The sequence below is a fragment of the Bombina bombina genome, chromosome 7, assembly GCF_027579735.1.
Source record: "Bombina bombina isolate aBomBom1 chromosome 7, aBomBom1.pri, whole genome shotgun sequence".
In the NCBI taxonomy this organism is placed as follows: Eukaryota; Metazoa; Chordata; class Amphibia; order Anura; family Bombinatoridae; genus Bombina; species Bombina bombina.
The window spans coordinates 286,787,623-286,812,587 of record NC_069505.1 but is presented as its reverse complement, the minus strand read 5'-3'; the positions used below and the strand labels follow the sequence as shown (position 1 = coordinate 286,812,587).

At 41.3% G+C, this 24,965-nt stretch overlaps 1 protein-coding gene across 1 annotated transcript in view; it reads left to right on the top strand.

Moving 5' to 3' along the window:
• MCM2 (minichromosome maintenance complex component 2) overlaps positions 1-24,965 on the top strand; it is a 68,354-nt gene that overhangs the window by 34,247 nt on the left and 9,142 nt on the right. Inside the window, exons 10-13 of the mRNA XM_053720833.1 lie at positions 2,852-3,102; positions 13,699-13,825; positions 16,147-16,259; positions 16,656-16,898. Coding sequence (XP_053576808.1) covers positions 2,852-3,102; positions 13,699-13,825; positions 16,147-16,259; positions 16,656-16,898 — 734 coding nt within the window. The remainder of the gene's footprint in view (positions 1-2,851; positions 3,103-13,698; positions 13,826-16,146; positions 16,260-16,655; positions 16,899-24,965) is intronic.

Below are 24,965 nucleotides of genomic sequence, written 5' to 3'. Positions count from 1 at the left end.
ACCGTGGGGCATTGCGGTGGTACCTTATCTGGACGATATTCTAATCCAGACGCCATCTTGTCAACAAGCAAGATCTCATACTGACATTGTGCTATCCTTCCTAAGAACTCACGGGTGGAAGGTAAATCTGGAAAAGAGTATCTTAATCCCGAAGACAAGGGTGACCTTTTTGGGAACTCTAATCAATTCTATATCCATGAGAATGTTTCTGACAGAGGTCCGGAAATCAAAGATTCTGGATACGTGTCGAGCCCGTCAGTGGCTCAGTGAATGGAGGTGGCAATGGACATCATCCCGTTTGCTCGGTTCCACCTCAGGCCTCTGCATTTATACATGCTCAGGCAGTGGAACAGAGATTACGCAGACTTGTCTCCTCGAATAACCCTGGGTTAGGAGACGAGGGATTCTCTTCAATGGTGGTTGTCTCCGTGTCATCTATCCCAGGGAACCTGCTTTCGCAGACCGTCTTGTGTGATTGTGACAACAGACGCCAGCCTTCTAGGGTGGGGAGCTGTCTGGGGTTCCCTAAAGGCTCAGGGAGTATGGACTCAGGCAGAGTCTGTTCTTCCTATAAACATCCTGGAACTAAGAGCGATCTTCAATGCTCTTCTGTCCTGGCCTCAGTTGGCTTTGGCCCAGTTCATCCGATTCCAGTCGAACAGCATAACAGTGACTTACATCAATCATCATGGAGGAACGAGGAGTTCCTTAGCGATGACCGAGGTAGGTGGAGGCCCATTCTTGCCATCTGTCAGCGATCCACATCCCAGGGGTGGACAACTGGGATGCGGACTTTCTGAGCAGGCAGACTTTTCATCCGGGAGAGTGGGAACTCCATCCGGAAGTGTTCTCCAACCTGATTCTCAAATGGGGTCGGCCAGAGATAGATCTCATGGCATCTCGCCAGAATGCCGAGGTCCAGGGATCCCCAGACGGAACTGATAGATTCTCTGGCAGTTCCTTGGTCCTTCAGCCTAGCATACCTGTTTCCTCCGTTTTGCACTTCTACCTCGGGTCATTGCTCGATTCAAGCAGGAGAGGGCATTGGTGATCCTCATTGCTCCTGCTTGGCCTCGCAGATCTGGTGGACATGTCATTTCTGCCACCTTGGAGACTTCCATTGAAGAAGGATCTTCTCATTCAAGGGCCCTTCCTTCACCAAAATCTAGTTTCTCTGAAGCTGACTGCTTGGAGATTGAACGCTTAATCCTATCCATGCGGGTTTTTTTTGATTCGGTCATAGAGACTTTGATCCAGGCACGTAAGCCTGTAACTAGAAAGATTTACCATAAGATATGACGTAAATATCTATTGATGTGACTCCAAGGGCTACTCCATGGAGTAGAGTTAAGATTCCCAGAATTTTGTCTTTTCTCCAAGAAGGTTTGGAGAAGGGTTTATCGACGAGTTCCCTAAAGGGTCAGATCTCTGCCTTATCTATTTTGTTACACAAACGTCTGGCAGATGTCCCAGATGTACAATCTTTTTGTCAGGCCTTGGTTAGGATCAGGCCTGTGTTCAAACCAGTTACTCCTCCATGGAGTCTGAATTTAGTTCTTAAAGTTCTTCAAGGGGTTCCGTTTGAGCCTATGCATTCCTTTAGATATTGTTATTATCTTTGAAAGTTTTATTGTTGCTATTTCTTCAGCTCGAAGAGTGTCTGAGCTCTCGACGTTGCAATACAATTCAATTCGCCTTACCTTATTTTCCATTCAGATAAGGTAGTTTTACGTACTAAACTAGGGTTTCTTCCTAAGGTTGTTTCAGATCGGAACATTAATCAGGAGATTGTTGTTCCTTCCTTGTGTCCTAATCCTCCTTCTCAGAAGGAACGTCTTTTGCACAATTTGGACGTAGTCTGTGCTTTAAAATTTTACTTACAAGCGACTAAGGACTTTCGTCAGTCGTCTTCTCTGTTTGTAATTTTCTCTGGAAAACGTAAGGGTCAGAAAGCTACGGCTACCTCTTTCTTTTTGGCTGAAGACTATCATCCGTTTTGCATATGAGACTGCTGGACAGCAGCCTCCTGAAAGAGTTGCTGCACATTCCACTAGGGCTGTTGCTTCCTCATGGGCATTCAAAAATGAAGCTTCTGTAGAACAGATTTGCAAGGCTGCAACTTGGTCCTCTTCACACTTTTTCTAAATTTTCTAAATTTGATACTTTTGCCTCGGCTGAGGCTGCTTTTGGGAGAAAGGTTCTTCAAGCAGTGGTGCCTTCCGTTTAGGTTCCCTGTCTTGTCCTTCCCTTATCATCCGTGTACTCTAGCTTTGGTATTGTATCCCACAAGTAAGGATGATGATCTGTAGACTTGGGTCTTTAAAAAGAAAAGAAAATGTATGCTTAACTGATAAATTTGTTTCTTTTTAGACACGATGAGTCCACGGCCCGCCCTGTTTTTTTTAGACAGGTTGTTTTTGTTTTTTTTTTTTTTTATTTTTTTTTATTATAAACTTCAGACACCTCTGCACCTTGGCTTTTCCTTTCTCTTCCTAACTTCGGTCGAATGACTGGAGTGGGAGGGAAGGGAAGAGCTATTTAACAGCTCTGCTGTGGTGCTCTTTGCCGCCTCCTGCTGACCAGGAGGTGAATATCCCACAAGTAAGGATGATTATCCGTGGACTCATCGTGTCTAAAAAGAAATAAATTTCCTTTTTTCTGCTGTTCTCCCCCTTCCACCAAAAGCTGCAGAGTCAAGCATCTGGGATATTGTGGTATGAGTTACTTTTTAGGGAAATGATACAGTAGTTGCTTTCTGTTTTATTTTTATGTATTGAACGTTTTTGTATTTTTTATATATTTATTTATATTATAATTTTATATCAAAGCAATAGTTTTTCTTTATTTGCAGGGGGTAAACATAAGGTTCGTGGTGATCTAAACGTTCTGCTATGTGGTGACCCTGGAACAGCAAAATCACAGTTCCTGAAATATATTGAAAAAGTGGCCAGCAGAGCTGTGTTCACCACTGGTCAGGGAGCCTCTGCTGTAGGTTTGACAGCCTATGTCCAGCGCCATCCAGTCACTAAAGAATGGACACTAGAGGCTGGAGCTCTTGTGTTGGCAGACAGAGGAGTGTGTCTAATAGACGAGTTTGACAAGGTTAGTATATCTGTAATAATAGTGGCTGTTACAAAACAGGAGTAATGTATAATGGCATTTGAACTCCCAACTATATAGAAAAGTTCTTAAAATAGTAATTATATAATGCCACCATGAATGAAAATGTTACAGAACACCTTTGTGCACAAAAGTATAATTAGCTTGTTCTAGTGATCATCAGTCTGTATGGTTAAATATTCGTGCATAGGTACTGTGTAACCATAGTAAAACAAAACTTTTAGATTTTACAAAAGCTGATTTTCTTTTTTTATACATGGGGAAATACCTAAATAATTCTATAAAAGGGATGGACAGATTACAGGAGCGCAAGAAAATGGGAATATTTTTAAGAATGCTATTTTAGATAAAAAAAATTCAAACACACTGGAAACTGTCTAAATTAGTTTGTTCAGTCTTCCCAACTAACTGGTTGTAAAGGTAGCAAAAATCTTTTTTTTTTTTTTTTTCCCCAAAAGCTTTGGAAAATAAAATTGAACAGTTTTTACATACTTATCAATCCATAGATCCAGAAAGCTAATAATGGGGTTCATGGTTTACAGAGTGCAAATCATAGGTCCCAAGACCATTTCATATCAAGAGTTATGCAGATAACTATAGTGAGTAGCCTTCAATATAGAAATGTGATTGGTTCATATGAGACTGCTTCAGGAAACTTAGTTGCGCGCATGAATTTGTTGGATAACATTTTAAACTCTGTGCTTACATAATTTTATAGTAACCAAAACTTTGGCCCCAAAAACAAGAGGAACCGCTCGGGTAGAGGTGGATACAAAAGTGGGGAGGGGGGAAGAGTATGAGTGGAAGCTTGGTGCTAGAAGAAGAGGGTGGGGAGGTGGAAAGCGTTAAGCTATAATGGAGTGAAGGAGTGCGCCCAGCTGGACCCCGGTGTATAGAGTAGGGGGTAAGTGAGGTACATCTCAGGGGCCATGCCGTAGGAGGGTATGTGTCGTGGACTCCCAGTAAAAACTTTCTCCTGAAAAAAGGCCAGGTTGCCTGTTTTAAAGTATGAATATTCCTTAAGGGATATGAGCTCAGAGGTGTTGTGAATCCACTCTTGTAAGGTGGGTACGTGTGGTGTTTTCCATTTTCTTGCTATTAAAAATTTGGCACTGTTGATGCCTATCTATAGCAACTGCCATCTGATTTTACATGGTTTGCCTATCTTGTAATTAAGGAGTGCTGTGGTTTGCTGTAGTTGGAACGATTCCCCAAACAATTTTTTAAAATGTGTTTCTATGTTTCTCCAGAGGAGCAATGTGTTTCTATGTTTCTCCAGAGGAGCAATGTGTTTACAATCACACCAAATGTGAGTCATTGTGCCTGTTTCCCCACATCCTCTCCAGCAAGAGGCACTAGCATTATGATATATTTGTTTGATCCTGTTGGGGTTAAGATACCACTGGAACAGGATTTTTTTATTTAATTCTAGTACTCTAGGGGGGTGGAAGGATTTATGCGTATGGCGGAGGATATTGTCCCATTGTTCTTCTGTTAAAGTGACACCTAGTTCCCTGTGCCACTGCGGTGCAAAGGAGGGAATGGGAGGGGTGGAAGAAGTGTCTAGTAGTTTTTTTAACAAGTGACAAAGGACTTTTGGGGGTTGAGTTCAGTAGGCATAACTTTTCAAAGTTGGTAGTATCCCTGAGTAGGTCCTGCTTAAATGGGGATGTACTCAAAAGGTGTGTTAATTGGGCGTGTTTAAGCCATGGTGTAAAGTGACTATCAGCTATTTCCTTCAGGCAGGCCAGATCTTTTAATTTGCTACGTTCCGTTAGTCTAGCAAGAGGGATTGTGTGCCCTAAGCCCACGCCCAGTATGTCATTGGGAATAATCCCACCCGTACATTCCGCATTTAGAGGAATTGGGGTCATTGGTGAGGGGCAGGATGATATCCCTTTTCGTTTAAAACTGATTATGTCCCATGTTTTGAATATATGTGAATATAGGGGGGAGCACTTTATTATTGTGGGTCTATTTGCATGTTTTATCCAGCAGAGTGGACCAATTTCTTGAGTCCCCAGGAGGGAAGCGTCTAATCGCCCACAGTTTTGAGTAAGGGTAATTGTGCCATTCTAGTATTCTTTGGAGGGCGACCGCGTTATAGTACTGCATAATTGAGGGAAGGCCCATTCCACCCGAGCCCAGAGGGAGGTAGAGTGGTCTTCTACTAATTATTGGTTTAATCTTGCCCCAGATGAAGGAATTGATCAATGCCTGCACTTGGGCTATGTAAGAAGTGGGGAGGGAGATAGGGGTAGCCTGAAGAATGTAAAGAATTTGGGGGGAGTGTGGTCATCTTAATAGCCTGTATACGCCCCCACCACGACAGGGGCTTATCTTTCCAGGTATCAAAGTCTTTTCGTAACTTATGTAATAAGGGGATGTAATTTAGCTTGAATATTTTGTTGCTGGATGAAGCAAGTTGGATTCCCAAATATTTAATCTTATCCGTTTTCAGACTATATAGACAGAGTGAGTTGAGTCTAGTTAATTTCCTGTGCGGCATATTAATATTAAGGATTTCAGATTTCTGTGCGTTTATAGAGAAATTTGAGTGATTGCTAAAAATTTGAAACTCCGCTAGCAAAGGGCACATAGATGTTTCTGGAGACGTGAGAAAGACCAGGACATCGTCTGCATACATTGCAACTTTATGGGAACAAGAACCTACCAGTTTACCCTTAATGTGAGGATTTCTCCTGATATGTGCGGCTAGAAGATGGAAGGGGAGCGGGAGGTTGAGGGAGTGGTGGAAGGCAAGGATAGATAATTGTGTATTTTTGTGTACTTATTCTCATATACAGTAATTACTATAGGGAAAAACATGCATATGACATAACCCATGTTACATAGTCTGAGAGGCAACTCAAGATTTGGAAGGTAGTAAGTAGGGGTACGAGAGAGGGGGAGGGGAGGAGAGCAAAGGTAAAGGATGGAGGGTGTAGAGGGGGGAAGGAAGGAGGGGGGGAGGCGGTGGAAGGGAGTGAGGAGGAGGAAAGGGAAGAGGGGGAGTGAGGAAAGAAGGGGGGAGAGGAAATAAGAACTGTGAGAGAGAGAGAGAACGGTGAAATATTTAATTTATACTTACAAATTTCATTTTGGAACTAATAACCAATAGTAAACTTTGAACTGATGCCCCGGCTATCGCCGGTGTAGCCCTGAGAATTGAGAGGAACTGTATGTCACAGCAGATGTCAGCGATACCAGGTAGACATCATTTGTTAGGTACTTGTCCTTCTTGGAAAGGTCCATGGATGCCAAAAGTTAGTAAGGCACTTTAACCAGATTTGTGGACATCCACTTCTTTCAGGTAACTGTAGTTGCCGGAGTCTTGCCAGCAGCGGCTACTGTCTCAGAGCCGTTCTTACTTTTTTTTTTCTATAGGGAACCGTTGTTCATTCTTGTCTATGTAGTTTAGGTAGTCCTGGTGAATGTGAGTCCTCTTTCAGAGACGGCATGGTTGGTTTTTGAATTTGTAATTGGGAGCAAAAATCATCTAGGTCTTCGGGTGTCTTGTAAGTGAACGTGGTCTTTGACTACCTTCAGGCAAAAGGGGAATCCCCATCTGTAAGGGATGCCAAGTTCTCTGAGATGGGTGGTAAGGTACCTTGTTTCTCTCCTTCTGGCAAGGGTCAAGGACTACCTTCAAATTGAAGTGGTGACTCCTTTCTCGCCGCAGACAGGATATTTTCCTTGTCCCTGAAACTCTCAAATTTAAGGATAATGTCCCTGGGGGGAGCAGTGTCTTTGGGCTGGGGCCTAAGGGCCCGGTGGTATCTATCTAAGGGGAACTCGACAGGCTCTGCACTGTCGAGCAGAGTATTGAATATTTTTTGAAGATATGGGAGCAGCTCTGATGGTTTAACAGACTCCGGGACTCCCCGGATTCTAATGTTTTGTTGCCTTCCTCTGTTGTCGAGGTCTTCGACCTGTTCCTGTAGCTGTTGTTTCATGGATGAATTGCAGTTTAATTTGAAGATCTAATATCTTGTCAGTTTGCAAAGCGTCTTCCTCTAGCTTGACAATACGGTTCCCAATTTCACTAATTTCTCTTGACTTCAGAAAAGCTGGTTTTAATCATCTTACCCACTTGGCCAATAAAATGATCAAAGTCCTCTTTAGATGGCATGGCCTTGAGGTCTGCTTTGGTTAAAGGGATATCGTTGTCCGGCCCCTCTTCTTGATCAGATGTGTCAGTTGGTGTAGGGCTTGTTTTGTCTGAAGGGCCCCCTGTTCCACTATTTGCAGTCCTAAAGAAGTCATGTACTATGGAGACAGTTTGTTTGGAGCCTTTAAGAGATTTGTCTGATCTGGGCCCTTTTCTGACCGACATGGTGACTTTTGTAGTGATTGTGTGTTCAACTGTTTATCTGCGGTTTATTAGGAGCAGATTGGTACCAGGATGGAGAGGGTAAATGATGCCGTGCTCCTCATAGACAGAATAATGTGTACCGTTGTGTCCCCTATGCTGCTGTTTGTAACTGCGTGTGAGGTAGTAAAGATGGCGTCTAGCGCTGCTTAGATATTGCTAGGGGAGATAGCGTTAATGTGTATATATAGTCATATAATTCAACTCCGTGTACAACGAATATAGTTCAGAACCCCTGTCATGGGGTGCGGTGGAGATCTGGGTTTAACGGCTATCTGATCCGCTATGGTATGTGCAGCAAGTAGGTTGTTAACATGTGGTTCTTCTTCAATCACCTCATATAGGTTGTTAGCGGTGCTTAGGGACTGTTAGTATGCTATGGACACATAGGAGTAGAAGGTGTTTCTTACATTCTCACTGCAACTGGTATACTCCGTTGTTCCGGTGCCTATGCCTCTCTGTCTCACATTGCCATGTGGTTAACAGCACAGTGTCTGTAGCGTTATGGTGCAGGCCTCGAGACGCAGGCAGTCTATCCCAGGGGTTGTGCGTTGCGCCGATAAAGTTTTCAGGGGTTTGTGTGGTCCCCGGTTATCCATGGACCATTTCCAGCAGCCGTTGGGTGTAAATATGCGATCCCACTGTATGAGAGATATTGAGCAAGCCGATCGTACTCCAGAGCTCTGTTAGCCTGCTACCATCTTGGGCACTGGCTAGCTCCGCCCCAGCAAAATTCTTTTAAGAGATTTTACTTTAAATGATAAACTACTAGCGACGTACGGGGGTTAAAAAAAATTGCACGGGGCATTCATAAGCCTTCCCTAAGAAATCGGGAAGACTTGATGGGCTTTATACAAACATAAGATTTGACGGTAGATCAGAGCCAAAAAATGGTTCTCATCTACCGTCAAATCCTATGTTTGTATAAAGCTGGTCATAACTGTATGCTAAAATACAATTAACAGGGAAACGGTTTGCCGTATTCTGCTTAGGGCCTTTTTAAAAGGTGCACAACCTGGCTGATTTTGACCAGCCAGCTAAAATGTAAGCCAATGTTAAAGGATTACTTTCTGTTATAATTTTTAAGCCAAACAACTAACATATTAAAGTTAATAAACATTAATTAAAACCTACTGACCTATATTTTCTCCAAAACAAAGTTTCATAACGTTCTAAAAGTTATATCTTTTATTCCCCGATGATGTCACATTATCCTGCCCACTATTTTCACTGTGTGTTCAAAATACTTAAACCAATGAAATTGTGTTTAAAGCGCCATTTTGAAACCTAGGTATAGTAAACGGATTGGTACAGAGCAAAGGATACCCACGGAGTGGGTTTGGAAAACAATTAAATTTGCAGCCAAGATTTTTGATATACGGTAGAGATATGTTAATGAAATGCTATTGATAAAAAGCTTATTTGGGGTAGTTGGTTAGTAACAGGCATAGAAAATATTTACTTACAGTAGCCCTTTAAGCGAACATTCATATTAAATATTTTCTTTCTAATTACACGGTGAGTACACGGATCATCTAATTACTATTGGGAATATCACTCCTGCCCAGCAGGAGGCGGCAAAGAGCACCACAGCAAAGCTGTTAAATATCACCTCCCCTCCCTCCAACCCCAATCATTCTCTTTGCCTACGTTAAGAGCAAGGAGGTGGTAAAGTTTAGGTGTTTGAAAGAAGATTCTTCAAGCAAGATTTTATTTTTCAGCAGTGCAAGCTTGTTCTGCTTTGTCTTGGGATGTAGCCGTAGACCATGTCAGTTTCTGCAGTAGAGCATTGGTGGCTTTTAAGCAATGGGAACTTGTGGGGTACAATCCTCACTGCGTCTCCCATGTATTGCTGCTACCCTAATTTTGAAAGCCTGAGTAACATTACTCAGCCTTTGTTTCTCTTCCACAGGTCCGTGTGAGGGAAAATGCCTCTCAAACATAGTGAGCTGCCTCGCTGCCGGGCACATTTCTAAATGTAAGTGCTGAATTTATTTTTTCTGGAAACACAGGAAAACTTTGGCACTTTAATTATGAGACACAATAGACATTATCCTTTGGAGTTAGGGGATTATGCTATTGATGGCAGTAATGGCAGGCGCTGGGGACGAGGAGATGGTGGCTCAAGGTGTTAGGTGTGTTTCACTTACTCCCGGCAGCGTTATTTTAGAAGGGGAGCTGTCTGGGGCTCTCTAAAGGCTCAGGGGACTTGGACTCGGGAGGAATCTGTTCTCCCCATAAACATTCTGGAGCTAAGGGCAATCTTCAATGCTCGCCTGGCCTCCGCTTCGGCTCCGTTTATCAGGTTTCAAACGGACAACATAACCTCAGTGGCTTACGTCAACTATCAGGGAGGAACTCTGAGTTCCTTGGCCATGGCAAAGGTACCAAAGATTATTCAGTGGGCGGAGTCCCACAACTGCTGTCTATCTGCAATCCACATTCCAGGAGTGGACAATTGGCAAGCGGATTTTCTGAGCAGACAGACCTTTCACCTGGGCGAGTGGGAGCTCCATCCGGAAGTGTTTTCCAGCTTGATTCTTAAATGGGGACAGCCGGAACTGGATCTCATGGCATCTCGTCGGAATACCAAGCTCCCGAGGTACGGGTCGAGGAATCCTCAGTCTGTACTGATAGATGCTCTAGCGGTCCCTTGGTATTTCAGTATAGCATACCTATTTCCTCCATTTGTTCTCCTTTCTCGGGTCATTGCTCGAATCAAACAGGAGAGGGCGTCAGATCTTCATTGCACCGGCGTGGCCTCGCAGGATCTTGTATGCAGACCTAGTGGAGATGTCATCTCTCCCACCTTGGAGTCTTCCACTGAGGAAGGACCTTCTACTTGAAGGACCCTTTATTCATCCAAATCTAGTTTCTCTGAAGCTGACTGCTTGGAGATTGAACGCTTAATCTTATCTAAGCGGGGATTTTCTGAGTCGGTCATTGAGACCATGATTCAGGCTCGTAAGCCTGTTACCAGGAATATTTATTACAAGATATGGTGTAAATATCTGTTTTGGTGTGAATCCAGAGGCTACTCCTTAAAGTAGAGTGCGGATTCATAGAATTGGCTTTTCTTCAGGGTTTATCGGCAAGTTCTTTGAAAGGTCAAATATCTGATTTGTCTATTTTGTTATATAAACGTCTGGCGGACGTACCAGACGTGCAATCGTTCTGTCAGGCCTTAGTCAGAATCAGGATCAGGCCTGTGTTCAAACCTTTAACTCCTCCCTGTAGTCTTAACCTTGTTCTTAAAGTTCTTCAGCAGGCTCCGTTTAATCCTATGCTTTCTTCAGATATTAAAATGTTATCTTGGAAGGTTTTGTTTCTTGTTGCTATAACTTCTGCTCGTAGAGTCTCAGAGCTCTCGGCGTTGCAGTATGAGTCTCCTTACCTTATTTTCCATTCGGATAAGGTAGTTTTGCATACTAAGTTAGGGTTTCTCCCTAAGGTGGTTTCGGATAGGAACATTAATCAGAAGATTGTTGTTCCTTCTTTATGTCCTAACCCATCTTCTCATAAGGAACGTCTATTGCACAACCTAGACGTCGTGCGTGCGTTAAAATTCTACTTACAGGCGACTAAGGATTTTCGCCAGCCTTCTGCTATGTTTGTGGTTTTCTCTGGGAAACGTAAGGGGTAGAAAGCTACAGCTACTTCTTTCTTTATGGCTGAGGAATATCATTCGCTTGGCCTCCAGAGAAGGTCACGGCTCATTCCTCTTCCTGGGCATTCAAAAATGAAGCTTCTGTGGAACAGATTTGCAAGGCTGCATCTTGGTCCCCTCTTCACACTTTTTCAAAATTGTATAAGTTTGATACTTTTTGCCTCGGCAGAGGCTTCTTTTGCGAGAGAGGTTCTTCAAGCAGTGGTGCCTTCGGTTTAGGTTTCCCTGTCTTGTCCCTCCCTTATCTTTTTCCTCTAGCTTGGGTATTGATTCCCAATAGTAATTAGATGATCAGCGGACTCACCGTATCATTAGAAAGAAAATGAAGTGTATGCTTACCTGATGATAAATTTAGTTTTCTTGACACGGTGAGTCCACGGCCCACCCTGTTTTTTTAAGACGGGTTTTTTTTTGTTTTTTTGTTTTTTTTGTCATATATAAACCTCAGGCACCTCTGCACCTTGTTGCTTCCTTTCTCACCTTTTACTTCGGTCGAATGACTAGGGTTGGAGGGAGGGGAGGTGATATTTAACAGCATTGCTGTGGTGCTCTTTGCCGCCTCCTGCTGGGCAGGAGTGATATTCCCAATAGTAATTAGATGATCCGTGGACTCACCGTGTCAAGAAATAAATTTATCAAGTAAGCATAAATTTAGTTTTTTTATGTATGTTGCCCAAATTATCATTAAATCAATTTTATATTAACCCTTTAACGACATGACATGTATGTCACTGAGGGTTTTCGGCCCATAATAGCAGAGTCTCGTTGGCAGTGGCAAGACTGCGCTATTATGGCTTACCTCCCTCCCTATTGCAAACTATTACACTGCACCACCCTGGCACCTTCATAATGCCAGCCAGTTGGCATCATTTTATGTAGAAAACACTGCAATGATAAAGCAAAATATAGAAACGTGCAATTGGCAATAGTAAAAATGATTAATAATTAGCACACCTATTTTGTCAGAATAATGCAACAGTAATACAGTAGGTGAAACAATTTCCTGCTAAGAGATAATCCAAATATATGGGAATTATAGTCTTATGCACGGCAAGTATAAGGAATGTATTTGCAATTTTATTTCTTTGTACAATAAGTGTACAAGTGGCTGTCAGACATGGTTTATAGAGAAAATGTAGTTAGAAAGCAACCGTTGTCTTATTAAAAGTATAGCTTTGTTCATGCAATGCATTTACAAAATTGCTTGGAAAAATGAATGAAGTATAAAAACACTTGGAATTTAGATATTACAAAGGTATAATATCTTGTTGAAATTAGTTTTTCTATAGACAGTACCTTAGTATTGAAATTTCCGGTATAGATGGGGATACAGCAGGAAATGTAAAATGAAGACAATACATTTCTACCCCCTCTATAGTATAACAGTATACGGTCTCATATTTAAAGGGACACTCAATCCAAATTATTTCCCTTCGTAATTCAGAACATGCAATTTAAAGCAACTTTCTAATTTTACTCCTATTATCAAATTTTATTAATTCTCTTGGTATCTTTATTTGAAAAGCAAGAATGTAAGTTTAGATGCCGGCCCATTTTTGGTGAACAACCTGGGTTGTTCTTGCTGATTGGTGGATACAGTCACCCACAAATAAACAAGTGCTGTCCTGGAACTGAACCAAAAATTGTCTGGCTCCTTAGCCTAGATGCCTTTTTCAAATAAAGATAGCAAGAGAATGAAGACAAATTGGAAAGTTGCTTAAAATTGCATGCTTTATCTGAATCATGAAAGAAAAAATTGGGTTCAGTGTCCCTTTAAGGAAGCAGCTGTTTTTAAAATTGTAATAGCTACAGTGTCCTGTGTGTTTAATGTCAGTCAGTTTAGTTTTACAGAATTTCAAACCAATTGAAATTATTTTTTAAAGAAAATACAAATTTGCCTGACATATGTTGTGCCTTATTTTTTAAATTAGTACAGGTGCAAATCCCCAAATCCAGAATTCCAAAATCCAAGCTCATTTTGAAATTCAAACTTTCTATTATTTTTTTTAAATAAAATGGTCAAATTACTATTTCCCTCTGCCTTTAAGTCTGTCAAGGTTTTTTGTGTATGTTCTAAAATGCAAATAGCATATATTTTAAACAACAAATATTACCTTTTTGTTTTTACAGTACTGTACTATCTTGTTGAGGGTACTATGTAATAAAGTATTACAGATTCTATAAAACAACCTATCATAAATGTATAAGATGTAATATGACCTGTTAATATTTCCTCACTGACGTAAGATATTGTTGTTTACGTTTAGTTCCATCCTATCTCCAAACTGTCCTATTTTTTTTTTTAAAAAATTGCAAAAAGACAAACTTCATCTAGGTTTTATTATTTTGTAAAGCTCATGTTCCTTTCCTGAATAATTCAAGTGTCCTTGTCACACTTGCAGAGGCATGACCCTCTCCACAAGTAAGAGAGGCAGCTGAGTTTTCAGATAGTGAGAATAAGTAGGAATTACAGAACAAGGTTTGGATTTCTGAATAGTTTGGATTTTTAAATAACTATTTTTATAAACTTGTTTTGTAGATGAATGACCAGGACAGGACCAGTATCCATGAAGCGATGGAACAGCAGAGTATTTCCATCTCCAAGGCTGGCATTGTTACCTCCCTGCAGGCTCGGTGTACGGTTATAGCGGCTTCAAATCCTATTGGTTAGTTCCAGCAACTTACAGATAGCAGAGTATGAAATTGGCATCTGTTAGTATTCTCCACAGAACACCTTGTCACCTGAGTTGGAGCAGTGTAATACTTAGCATCATTATAAAAAAAAATCTGTTGCTTAAAACAATATAACACAATTTTTCTTGCTCATCATTGCTCAGATAGCGAGAGCAAAAAATCTCCCTTAAAACAATATAACACAATTTTTCTTGCTCATCATTGCTCAGATAGCGAGAGCAAAAAATCTCCCTTAAAGCAATATAACACAATTTTTCTTGCTCATCATTGCTCAGATAGCGAGAGCAAAAAATCTCCCTTAAAGCAATATAACACAATTTTTCTTGCTCATCATTGCTCAGATAGCGAGAGCAAAAAATCTCTCTTATGAATAGGTACTTTTATTTTGCAACAGCTCCATCGCTACACTAAGTGCCTTGGCTGTGCCATGGGCACCCGGAGGTACTTAGGTTAGCACTGAAGCCGCAGTGAAGTAAAGGTGCCTATTTATCCGTTTTTTGTTCTAAACTGATGAATGAGAGTTGCCTTTATTTTTAGTGATGGTAAATCAAAGCATTTTTGAAACGGTAGAATTTTACCATCTCTTGATGTCCTGTGGAGAACACTTTTGTATGTTCTTTGAATGAGCTAAGCTGAAACAGAAGTCCTTATAACTACAGGAAAGATAGGTGTTTATGTAATTTGAGAGCATCCTGCATCTGTTAAGCACTCTTATTTTTCTTCAACCACCAGAAGTGGCACTAGGTGGTGCTGTTAACTAGGTCTTTAATATTCTTTCCATACTCCTTGTTTCGCTTACAACACATGCTATCTTTGCAGTGTCTTCATCAGTGTTGGCACTGTTGGTGGGTTCTGTAATTTCTACATGTATCCTGCTTGAACTCTATTCCTGCAATTATCAACATTATTTGTGACCAGCAGCTGTTTCTGAGGCTACATTCCCTGGTGTCAATTTCATGTTCACTGAGCATAGAGTGTAGAGGATGCTAGGGTCATGTGCATGTGGGGCGTCTACTTATCTTCTAGATTTGAGCATTCAGATCCTGTTCACCTCTATTCTGAGCCAGATTGATTCTGGTGCAAGATCTCCACATTAAGATCTGGATTTTCACACCTTTTCCTCATTCTTTGATCCCCAGCTGCAGTTTTGACATGTTATGACATCACATGAATTAGGAAACCTCTATTGGTAGAGACATTACCTTGTACTTTAGCGGAGTCCTTTTGCACCACTTTATATGGACAAAGCAACCCCTTATTTGAAAGATGTTTGTAACTGTTTATTCACTGTTAGTACCAGGGTTTTACTTTCTATTTTCCCAGTTTGACTTTAAAGCTGACTTGTCTATTTACACCAGAGGTTGACAAATATTGTGAATCACAGAAGCAAACTCCCACATCTTTTACCTAGTGTGTTTCAAAACACACATACACACTTGGTTATACCCATACCATCAATGTGTAAATTCTTTATTAAAGTGAAGGTAAAGTCAAAGTCCTTATTACAAATAATTAGAGAGATGATGTAAAATAAATATGTTTAATTCATAATTTTTTTATAAAACATAAATTAGCTGTGATATCTAATGTTTTTCTATTCTAATCGGCTTTCCGATAAACAACCCGCACATTTTTTTTTTTTTTCTAAATTACTATCACGTGCCTCTTAGATCCAATTGATTTTCTGGCCGTTAAGCGGCCGTCAAATTTTGTCATAAACATCCTGGTTTGCATGCGTGACAATTTATCCTCCGCAATTTGCAAGCGCGCTTCCTCGTTTCGCGCATGCGCATTATAAATTTTGGGGTTTAGTCATTGAAGGAGCTGCAGGTCCATAAATGATGCGCGGTTAATCCGTGCTCGATGTGCACGAGTATGCTAAACGTATAGAGCGGGTGGGACCGCTTTATACGTCAGTGTGTCATAAACCAGGAAATGGAGCGTGGGAGGAGATTATTCAAGGAACGGTAGGAGAAATAAAGTTATAAATTGAACAAAATAGATTAAAAAAATTTAATAACCTAGCGACTACATTTGGGTTAACGGCAACATAAAAACGATTGCTGGTTTCAATAACTTTACCTTCACTTTAAATTCAAAAGAAACAGATTTTGGATTACCCATGAAACATTTGTTAGAAGCTGGATACGTCATTGATTGCAATTACACTTGATATGTGATGTATCAATGTTACGTGAATATTTTCAGTGTGTTTGAACCAAACATTTGTGTAAAATTCTACAGTTGGATGTAGATTTATGTATTGATATAAAGCAAATGTCTTCTCTTGCAGGGGGGCGTTATGATCCATCTTTAACCTTTTCTGAGAATGTGGATCTCACTGAACCCATTGTGTCTAGATTTGATATTCTGTGTGTGGTTAGAGATACTGTGGATCCAGTTCAAGTAAGTCACACATCCCCCTGTATCCTGACAAATGTGTCTGTGACAGAACAGCATTTAAGCATTTCTGAGTTATGAAGGTAAATACTTACAGAATCATATAATGGTAAAGACCCTGGGTTGTCATGGCCAATGTGCCAAAAAAACTGCCCAATATTGGCTGTTAATTTGACGTAGACCCCAGCAGATTAGCAACAAAGCTTTTAAAAATTGTAGATTTTGTACCAAAAATTATTTCCCTTTTACAGGAAAAGTTTTTACTGACAGTCATTTGGCATACATAATTTGTAACAATATTCATTTCCCCTTAGCTGAGAAGCAAAAAGAACACAGTTTTTGTTTTTTGCTAGAATAGTTCTGAGTTCATTGTGCATTAATTGGGCTTTGATTAAATTGCAGGATGAGATGCTGGCAAGATTTGTTGTTGGGAGTCACATTAAACATCACCCCAGTAACAAGGATATAGTTAATGGAGATGCAGAGGAGTTTGTATTGCCCAACACTTTCGGGGTAGAACCGCTTCCCCAAGAGGTACTTAAAAAATACATCCTATATGCTAAGGAAAAGGTGCGGCCTAAGCTGAACCAAATGGACCAGGATAAAGTGGCCAAGATGTACAGCGACCTCCGTAAGGAGTCAATGGTAAGGTGGTCAAATTCAGACACTGTTGGCTTTTGCAGGCTGCTTGACTTTAAGCTGTTTTCTGTATCCAGTGTAAACACTGCATATATTTTCTGTAGTGTTATTGTGTATCCTCTAGGTGGTGCTTTCTGCATGTGTAAAATATTTAATTCTACTGCAGTCTGATCTTTGGCCTTAGGTTAGGAGAATCTAGGTTTTATTTCAGACACTTGTCTTACTTTCCTATATATATTAGTTTTTATAAACCCTTCCTTGACTGTTCCCTGCAGGTGAATGTTGCAGGCTTAATAAAAGCCTATTTTTAGTTTGGACAATTTTTGTATTAACAAATTCGCTAGGGGCTATATACAGAAGCTGAATCTGTGCATTATTCTTTGTATGAAACAGACGTCAAAAATACTTAAAGGGACAGTGTACACCAATTTTCATATAATTGCATGTAATACACTACTATAAATAATATCACAGATACTGATCTAAAAATCTAGTATAAAGCCTTTTTGAAACATACTTAGAAGCTCCCTGTTTCGCACTGTTGAAGAGATTAGACTGGGACACCCACTGGAAAGGGCTGTGAAAGCCGGAAGAGCAGACCCTCCCCTGCATATGAGAAGACACATACTCAAACAGGAGCAAGCAGGGATCTATCATACTTTCTCCTGTTAAGTGTGGTCAGTCCACGGGTCATGATTACTTCTGGGATATTAACTCCTCCCCAACAGGAAGTGCAAGAGGATCACCCAGCAGAGCTGCTATATAGCTCCTCCCCTCTACGTCACACCCAGTCATTCTCTTGCACCCAACTAATAGATAGGATGTGTGAGAGGACTGTGGTGATTATACTTAGTTTTATACCTTCAATCAAAAGTTTGTTATTTTAAAACAGCACCGGAGTGTGTTGTTCCCTCCCTAGAATTTGAAGAAGAATCTACCTGAGTTTTTGTATGATTTTAGCCGGCGTAGTTAAGATCATCTTGCTGTTCTCGGCCATCTGAGGAGTGAGGTAAACTTCAGATCAGGGGACAGCGGGCAGGTTAACCTGCAAAGAGGTATGTAGCGGCATATTATTTTCTGAGAATGGAATTGACTGAGAAAATACTGCCAATACCGATATAATGTAAGTTCAGCCTTAAATGCAGTAGTAGCAACTGGTATCAGGCTGTCATGTATGTATATTTACACTTCAGTATTCTGGGGAATGGCACTTCACTGGGATAATACTGTATGCATAAGACTTTAGCCTAACTTGCAGTGGGAACGACTAGCAACAGGCTTTTTAATGACATTTCATTTATTTGATGTTAAACGTTTTTGCTGGCATGTTAAATCGTTTAATTATCTGAGGTACTGGGTGAAAAATTGTTTTGGGCACTGTTTTTTTCCACTTGGCGGTCGTTTTATTTAATTTAAGACAGTTTACTGATCTCCCTCACTGTTGTGTGTGAGGGGGAGGGGCCTATTTTGGCGCTTTGGCTACGCATCAGAAAATTCAGTCACAAGTCTGTTTTCTTCCCTGCATGATCCGGTTCGTCTCTACAGAGCTCAAGGGTCTTCAAAAGTTAGTTTGAGGGAGGTAATCACTCACAGCAGACCTGTGAGATTGTGCTTTGACTGTGATAAAAAACGTTTATATTCTGTACATTTTTTCTGCTATTCAGGGTTAGTTATCCATTACTAATGGGGGCAATCCTTTGCTAAAATTGTGTTTTTACCGGAAAGAATTTGATGTTATAGTTTCTCCGGTTTATTGTTACTCAACTGTCATAACTTTTTTTCTGTGCTTCTTAAAGGCACAGTACGTTTTTTCATATTATTTGTAAATTGAGTTGAAAAGTATTTCCAAGTTTGCTAGTTTAATTGCTAGTGTGTTAAACATGTCTGACTCAGAGGAATATCTCTGTGCTATATGTGCTAAAGCCAAAGTGGAGCCCAATAGAAATTTATGTACTAATTGCATTGATGCTACTTTAAATAAAAGTCAATCTGTACAAATTGAACATCATTCACCAAACAACGAGGAGAGAGTTATGCCGACTAACTCGCCTCACGTGTCAGTACCTGCATCTCCCGCTCGGGAGGTGCGTGATATTGTAGCGCCGAGTACATCAGGGCGGCCATTACAAATCACATTACAGGATATGGCTAATGTTATGACTGAAGTTTTGTCTAAATTACCAGAACTTAGAGGTAAGCGTGATCACTCTGGGGTGAGAACAGAGTGCGCTGTTAATAATAGGGCCATGTCTGATACTGCGTCACAGTATGCAGAACATGAGGACGGAGAGCTTCAATCTGCAGGTGACGGTTCTGATCCCAATAGAATGGATTCAGACATTTCTAATTTTAAGTTTAAAATCGAAAACCTCCGTGTACTGTTAGGGGAGGTATTAGCAGCTCTGAATGATTGTAACACCGTTGCAATCCCAGAGAAATTATGTAGGCTGGATAGATACTATGCGGTACCGGCGAGTACTGACGTATTTCCTATACCTAAGAGGCTTACAGAGATAATTACTAAGGAGTGGGATAGGCCCAGTGTACCCTTTCCCCCCCCCTCCTGTGTTTAGAAAAATGTTTCCAATAGACGCCACCACACGGGACTTATGGCAGACGGTCTCTAAGGTGGAGGGAGCGGTTTCTACTCTGGCTAAGCGTACCACTATCCCGGTGGAGGATAGCTGTGCCTTTTCAGATCCAATGGATAAAAAATTAGAGGGTTACCTTAAGAAAATGTTTGTTCAACAAGGTTTTATATTGCAACCCCTTGCATGTATTGCGTCTGTCACGGCTGCGGCCGCATTTTGGTCCGAGTCCCTGGAAGAGACTCTTGACTCAATAACTATAGATGAGATTTCAAGCAAGCTTAAAACACTTAAGCTAGCTAATTCATTTGTTTCAGATGCCGTAGTACATTTAACCAAACTTACGGCTAAGAATTCCGGATTCGCCATTCAGGCACGCAGAGCACTGTGGCTAAAATCCTGGTCAGCTGACGTTACTTCTAAATCTAAATTACTTAACATACCTTTCAAAGGGCAGACCTTATTCGGGCCCGGTTTGAAAGAAATTATCGCTGACATTACAGGAGGTAAAGGCCATGCCCTGCCTCAAGACAGAGCCAAACCTAAGGCTAGACAGTCTAATTTTCGTTCCTTTCGTAATTTCAAGGCAGGAGCAGCATCAACTTCCTCTGCTCCAAAACAGGAAGGAGCTGTTGCTCGCTACAGACAAGGCTGGAGACCTAACCAGTCCTGGAACAAGGGCAAGCAGGCCAGAAAACCTGCTGCTGCCCCTAAGACAGCATGAATTGAGGGCCCCCGATCCGGGAACGGATCTAGTGGGGGGCAGACTTTCTCTCTTCGCCCAGGCTTGGGCAAGAGATGTCCAGGATCCCTGGGCGTTAGAGATCATATCTCAGGGATATCTTCTGGACTTCAAATCCTCTCCCCCAAAAGGGAGATTTCATCTGTCAAGGTTGTCAACAAACCAAATAAAGAAAGAGGCGTTTCTACGCTGTGTACAAGATCTTTTACTAATGGGAGTGATCCATCCGGTTCCGCGGTCGGAACATGGACTGGGGTTTTACTCAAATCTGTTTGTGGTTCCCAAAAAAGAGGGAACCTTCAGGCCAATCTTGGATTTAAAGATCCTAAACAAATTCCTAAGAGTTCCATCGTTCAAAATGGAAACTATTCGGACAATCCTACCCATGATCCAAAAGGGTCAGTACATGACCACAGTGGATTTAAAGGATGCTTACCTTCACATACCGATTCACAAAGATCATTACCGGTATCTAAGGTTTGCCTTCCTAGACAGGCATTTCCAGTTTGTAGCTCTTCCATTCGGATTGGCTACGGCTCCAAGAATCTTCACAAAGGTTCTGGGTGCTCTTCTGGCGGTACTAAGACCGCAAGGAATTTCGGTAGCTCCGTACCTAGACGACATTCTGATACAAGCGTCAAGTTTCCAGACTGCCAAGTCTCATACAGAGTTAGTACTGGCATTTCTAAGGTCGCATGGATGGAAGGTGAACGAAAAGAAGAGTTCTCTCTTTCCACTCACAAGAGTTCCCTTCTTGGGGACTCTTATAGATTCTGTAGAAATGAAGATCTACCTGACAGAAGACAGGTTAACAAAGCTTCAAAATGCATGCCGTGTCTTTCATTCCATTCAACACCCGTCAGTGGCTCAATGCATGGAGGTGATCGGCTTAATGGTAGCGGCAATGGACATAGTACCCTTTGCACGCCTACATCTCAGACCGCTGCAATTGTGCATGCTAAGTCAGTGGAATGGGGATTACTCAGATTTGTCCCCTACTCTGAATCTGGATCAAAAGACCAGAAATTCTCTTCTATGGTGGCTTTCTCGGCCACATCTGTCCAGGGGGATGCCATTCAGCAGGCCAGATTGGACAATTGTAACAACAGACGCCAGCCTACTAGGTTGGGGCGCTGTCTGGAATTCTCTGAAGGCTCAGGGATCATGGACTCAGGAGGAGAGTCTCCTGCCAATAAACATTCTGGAATTGAGAGCAGTTCTCAATGCCCTTCTGGCTTGGCCCCAGTTAACAACTCGGGGGTTCATCAGGTTTCAGTCGGACAACATCACGACTGTAGCTTACATCAACCATCAAGGAGGGACAAGAAGCTCCCTAGCGATGATGGAAGTATCAAAGATAATTCGCTGGGCAGAGTCTCACTCTTGCCACCTGTCAGCAATCCACATCCCGGGAGTGGAGAACTGGGAGGCGGATTTCCTAAGTCGTCACACTTTTCATCCGGGGGAGTGGGAACTTCATCCGGAGGTCTTTGCCCAAATACTTCGACGTTGGGGCAAACCAGAGATAGATCTCATGGCGTCTCGACAGAACGCCAAGCTTCCTTGTTACGGGTCCAGATCCAGGGATCCGGGAGCGGTCCTGATAGATGCCTTGACAGCACCTTGGACCTTCGGGATGGCTTATGTGTTTCCACCCTTCCCGATGCTTCCTCGATTGATTGCCAGAATCAAACAGGAGAGAGCATCGGTGATTCTAATAGCGCCTGCGTGGCCACGCAGGACTTGGTATGCAGATCTAGTGGACATGTCATCCTGTCCACCTTGGTCTCTGCCTCTGAGACAGGACCTTCTGATCCAGGGTCCCTTCAAACATCAAAATCTAATTTCTCTGAAGCTGACTGCTTGGAAATTGAACGCTTGATTTTATCAAAACGTGGTTTTTCTGAGTCAGTAATTGATACCTTAATACAGGCTAGGAAGCCTGTTACCAGAAAGATTTACCATAAAATATGGCGTAAATACTTATATTGGTGCGAATCCAAAAGTTACTCATGGAGTAAGGTTAGGATTCCTAGGATATTGTCTTTTCTACAAGAAGGTTTAGAAAAGGGTTTATCCGCTAGTTCCTTAAAGGGACAGATTTCAGCTCTGTCCATTCTTTTACACAAACGTCTGTCAGAGGTTCCAGACGTTCAGGCTTTTTGTCAGGCTTTGGCCAGGATTAAGCCTGTGTTTAAAACTGTTGCTCCACCATGGAGTTTGAACTTAGTTCTTAATGTTTTACAGGGTGTTCCGTTTGAACCCCTTCATTCCATTGATATCAAATTGTTATCTTGGAAAGTTCTGTTTTTAATGGCTATTTCCTCGGCTCGAAGAGTCTCTGAGTTATCTGCCTTACATTGTGATTCTCCTTATCTGATTTTTCATTCAGACAAGGTAGTTCTGCGTACTAAACCTGGGTTCTTACCTAAGGTGGTCACTAACAGGAATATCAATCAAGAGATTGTTGTTCCATCTTTGTGTCCTAATCCTTCTTCGAAGAAGGAACGTCTTCTACACAATCTAGATGTAGTCCGTGCCCTGAAATTTTATCTACAGGCAACTAAGGATTTTCGACAAACGTCTTCCCTGTTTGTCGTTTATTCTGGTCAGAGGAGAGGTCAAAAAGCTTCTGCTACCTCTCTCTCTTTTTGGCTTCGTAGCATAATACGTTTAGCTTATGAGACTGCTGGACAGCAGCCTCCTGAAAGAATTACAGCTCATTCTACTAGAGCTGTGGCTTCCACTTGGGCCTTTAAGAATGAGGCTTCTGTTGAACAGATTTGCAAGGCTGCAACTTGGTCTTCTCTTCATACTTTTTCCAAATTTTACAAATTTGACACTTTTGCTTCTTCGGAGGCTGTTTTTGGGAGAAAGGTTCTTCAGGCAGTGGTTCCTTCCGTATAAAGAGCCTGCCTGTCCCTCCCGTCATCCGTGTACTTTAGCTTTGGTATTGGTATCCCAGAAGTAATGATGACCCGTGGACTGACCACACTTAACAGGAGAAAACATAATTTATGCTTACCTGATAAATTCCTTTCTCCTGTAGTGTGGTCAGTCCACGGCCCGCCCTGTTTTTATGGCAGGTCTAAATTTTTAAATTATACTCCAGTCACCACTGCACCCTTTGGCTTCTCCTTTCTCGTTGGTTCTCGGTCGAATGACTGGGTGTGACGTAGAGGGGAGGAGCTATATAGCAGCTCTGCTGGGTGATCCTCTTGCACTTCCTGTTGAGGAGGAGTTAATATCCCAGAAGTAATGATGACCCGTGGACTGACCACACTACAGGAGAAAGGAATTTATCAGGTAAGCATAAATTATGTTTTTATGCTTGGTTAGGAGTCTGTAAATCAGCACAATGCAATTACAAAATAAACAAAACTATACATTGTTACTTAAATACTCCAAGATGGGCTATATATTAATTGCCTACAAAACATTTCTGCAAAGAAGAATCTAGTGTACACTGTCCCTTTTAAATGATGGCTGGTTAGATTTTAGAGGTTGCAGGTATATTTAATGGGACATTGCATTCTAAATTGACATATTTTGGGATTTTAATATGAAATGTACTTTGAGGGCAGGGTGGATTTCATTTTAATAAAATTGATTTAAATAACTAGTCGGGAATACAGATTTTAAATCATGATTTTCATCTTTAGAATAATTTTTCAGATTATTTTTTCAGTTATATCAGGCTATTACTGATTTTGCTTATATATCATTAGAAATCGTTATTTAGAACGATCAACAGTTTAATAGGTTAATCATTCATATTTTATCGACTTTTAAGCTGTAATTTATTGGATGGAGAATGGATTACCTTAATAATTTTTAATTAAAGTAAAATTTAAATTAGTTTTATTTAACTAAAACAATAACATATATTTTCTTTTTTAAGACACGATGAGTCCACGCATCATCTTAATTACTAATGGATATTCACCTCCTGGTCGGCAGGAGGAGGCAAGGAGCACCACAGCAGAGCTGTTAAATAGCTCCTCCCTTCCCTCCCACTCCAGTCATTCTCTTTGCCTATGTTAGTGATAGGAAGAGGTAAAGTGAGGTGTTAGAATAGATTCTTCAATCAAGAGTTTATTATTTTTAAAGTCGTGCAAGATTGTGCTGCTTTATTCTAGGGTGTAGCCGTAGTCCATATCAGTCTCTTCAGTAGAGCTTTGGTTGCTTTAGAGCAATGGGAACTGGTGGGACATAATTCTCACTGCGCCTCCCATATATTGTATGCTGCCCTAAGTCCAGAATACCTGAGGGATATTTACTTATGAACTCTTAAACCTGATGGACTGCCTGGCTGTATGGCAGACATACGAGGTAAGTGCCACTTTGTTATTCTTGGGCTAATTATACTCAAAGCAAAAGGGAGCACTTTACTTCTCACACACGTAACAATCAAAGGGCTCATAGGATAGTCGCTTGGTTGTTGAGACATACAAATTTTCAGAATCTGAGGGAACAATGCAGTATTAAAGGGACACTGAACCCAATTTTTTTTTTCTTGCGTGATTCAGATAGAGCATGCAATTTTAAGCAACTTTCTAATGTACTCCTATTATCAAATTTTCTTTGTTCTCTTGCTATCTTTATTTGAAAAAGAAGGCATCTAAGCTTTTTTTTTTTTTTTTGGTTCAGAACTTTCTACAGCATTTTTTTATTGGTGGATGAATTTATCCACCAATCAGCAAGGACAACCCAGGTTGTTCAACAAAATGGGCCGGCATCTAA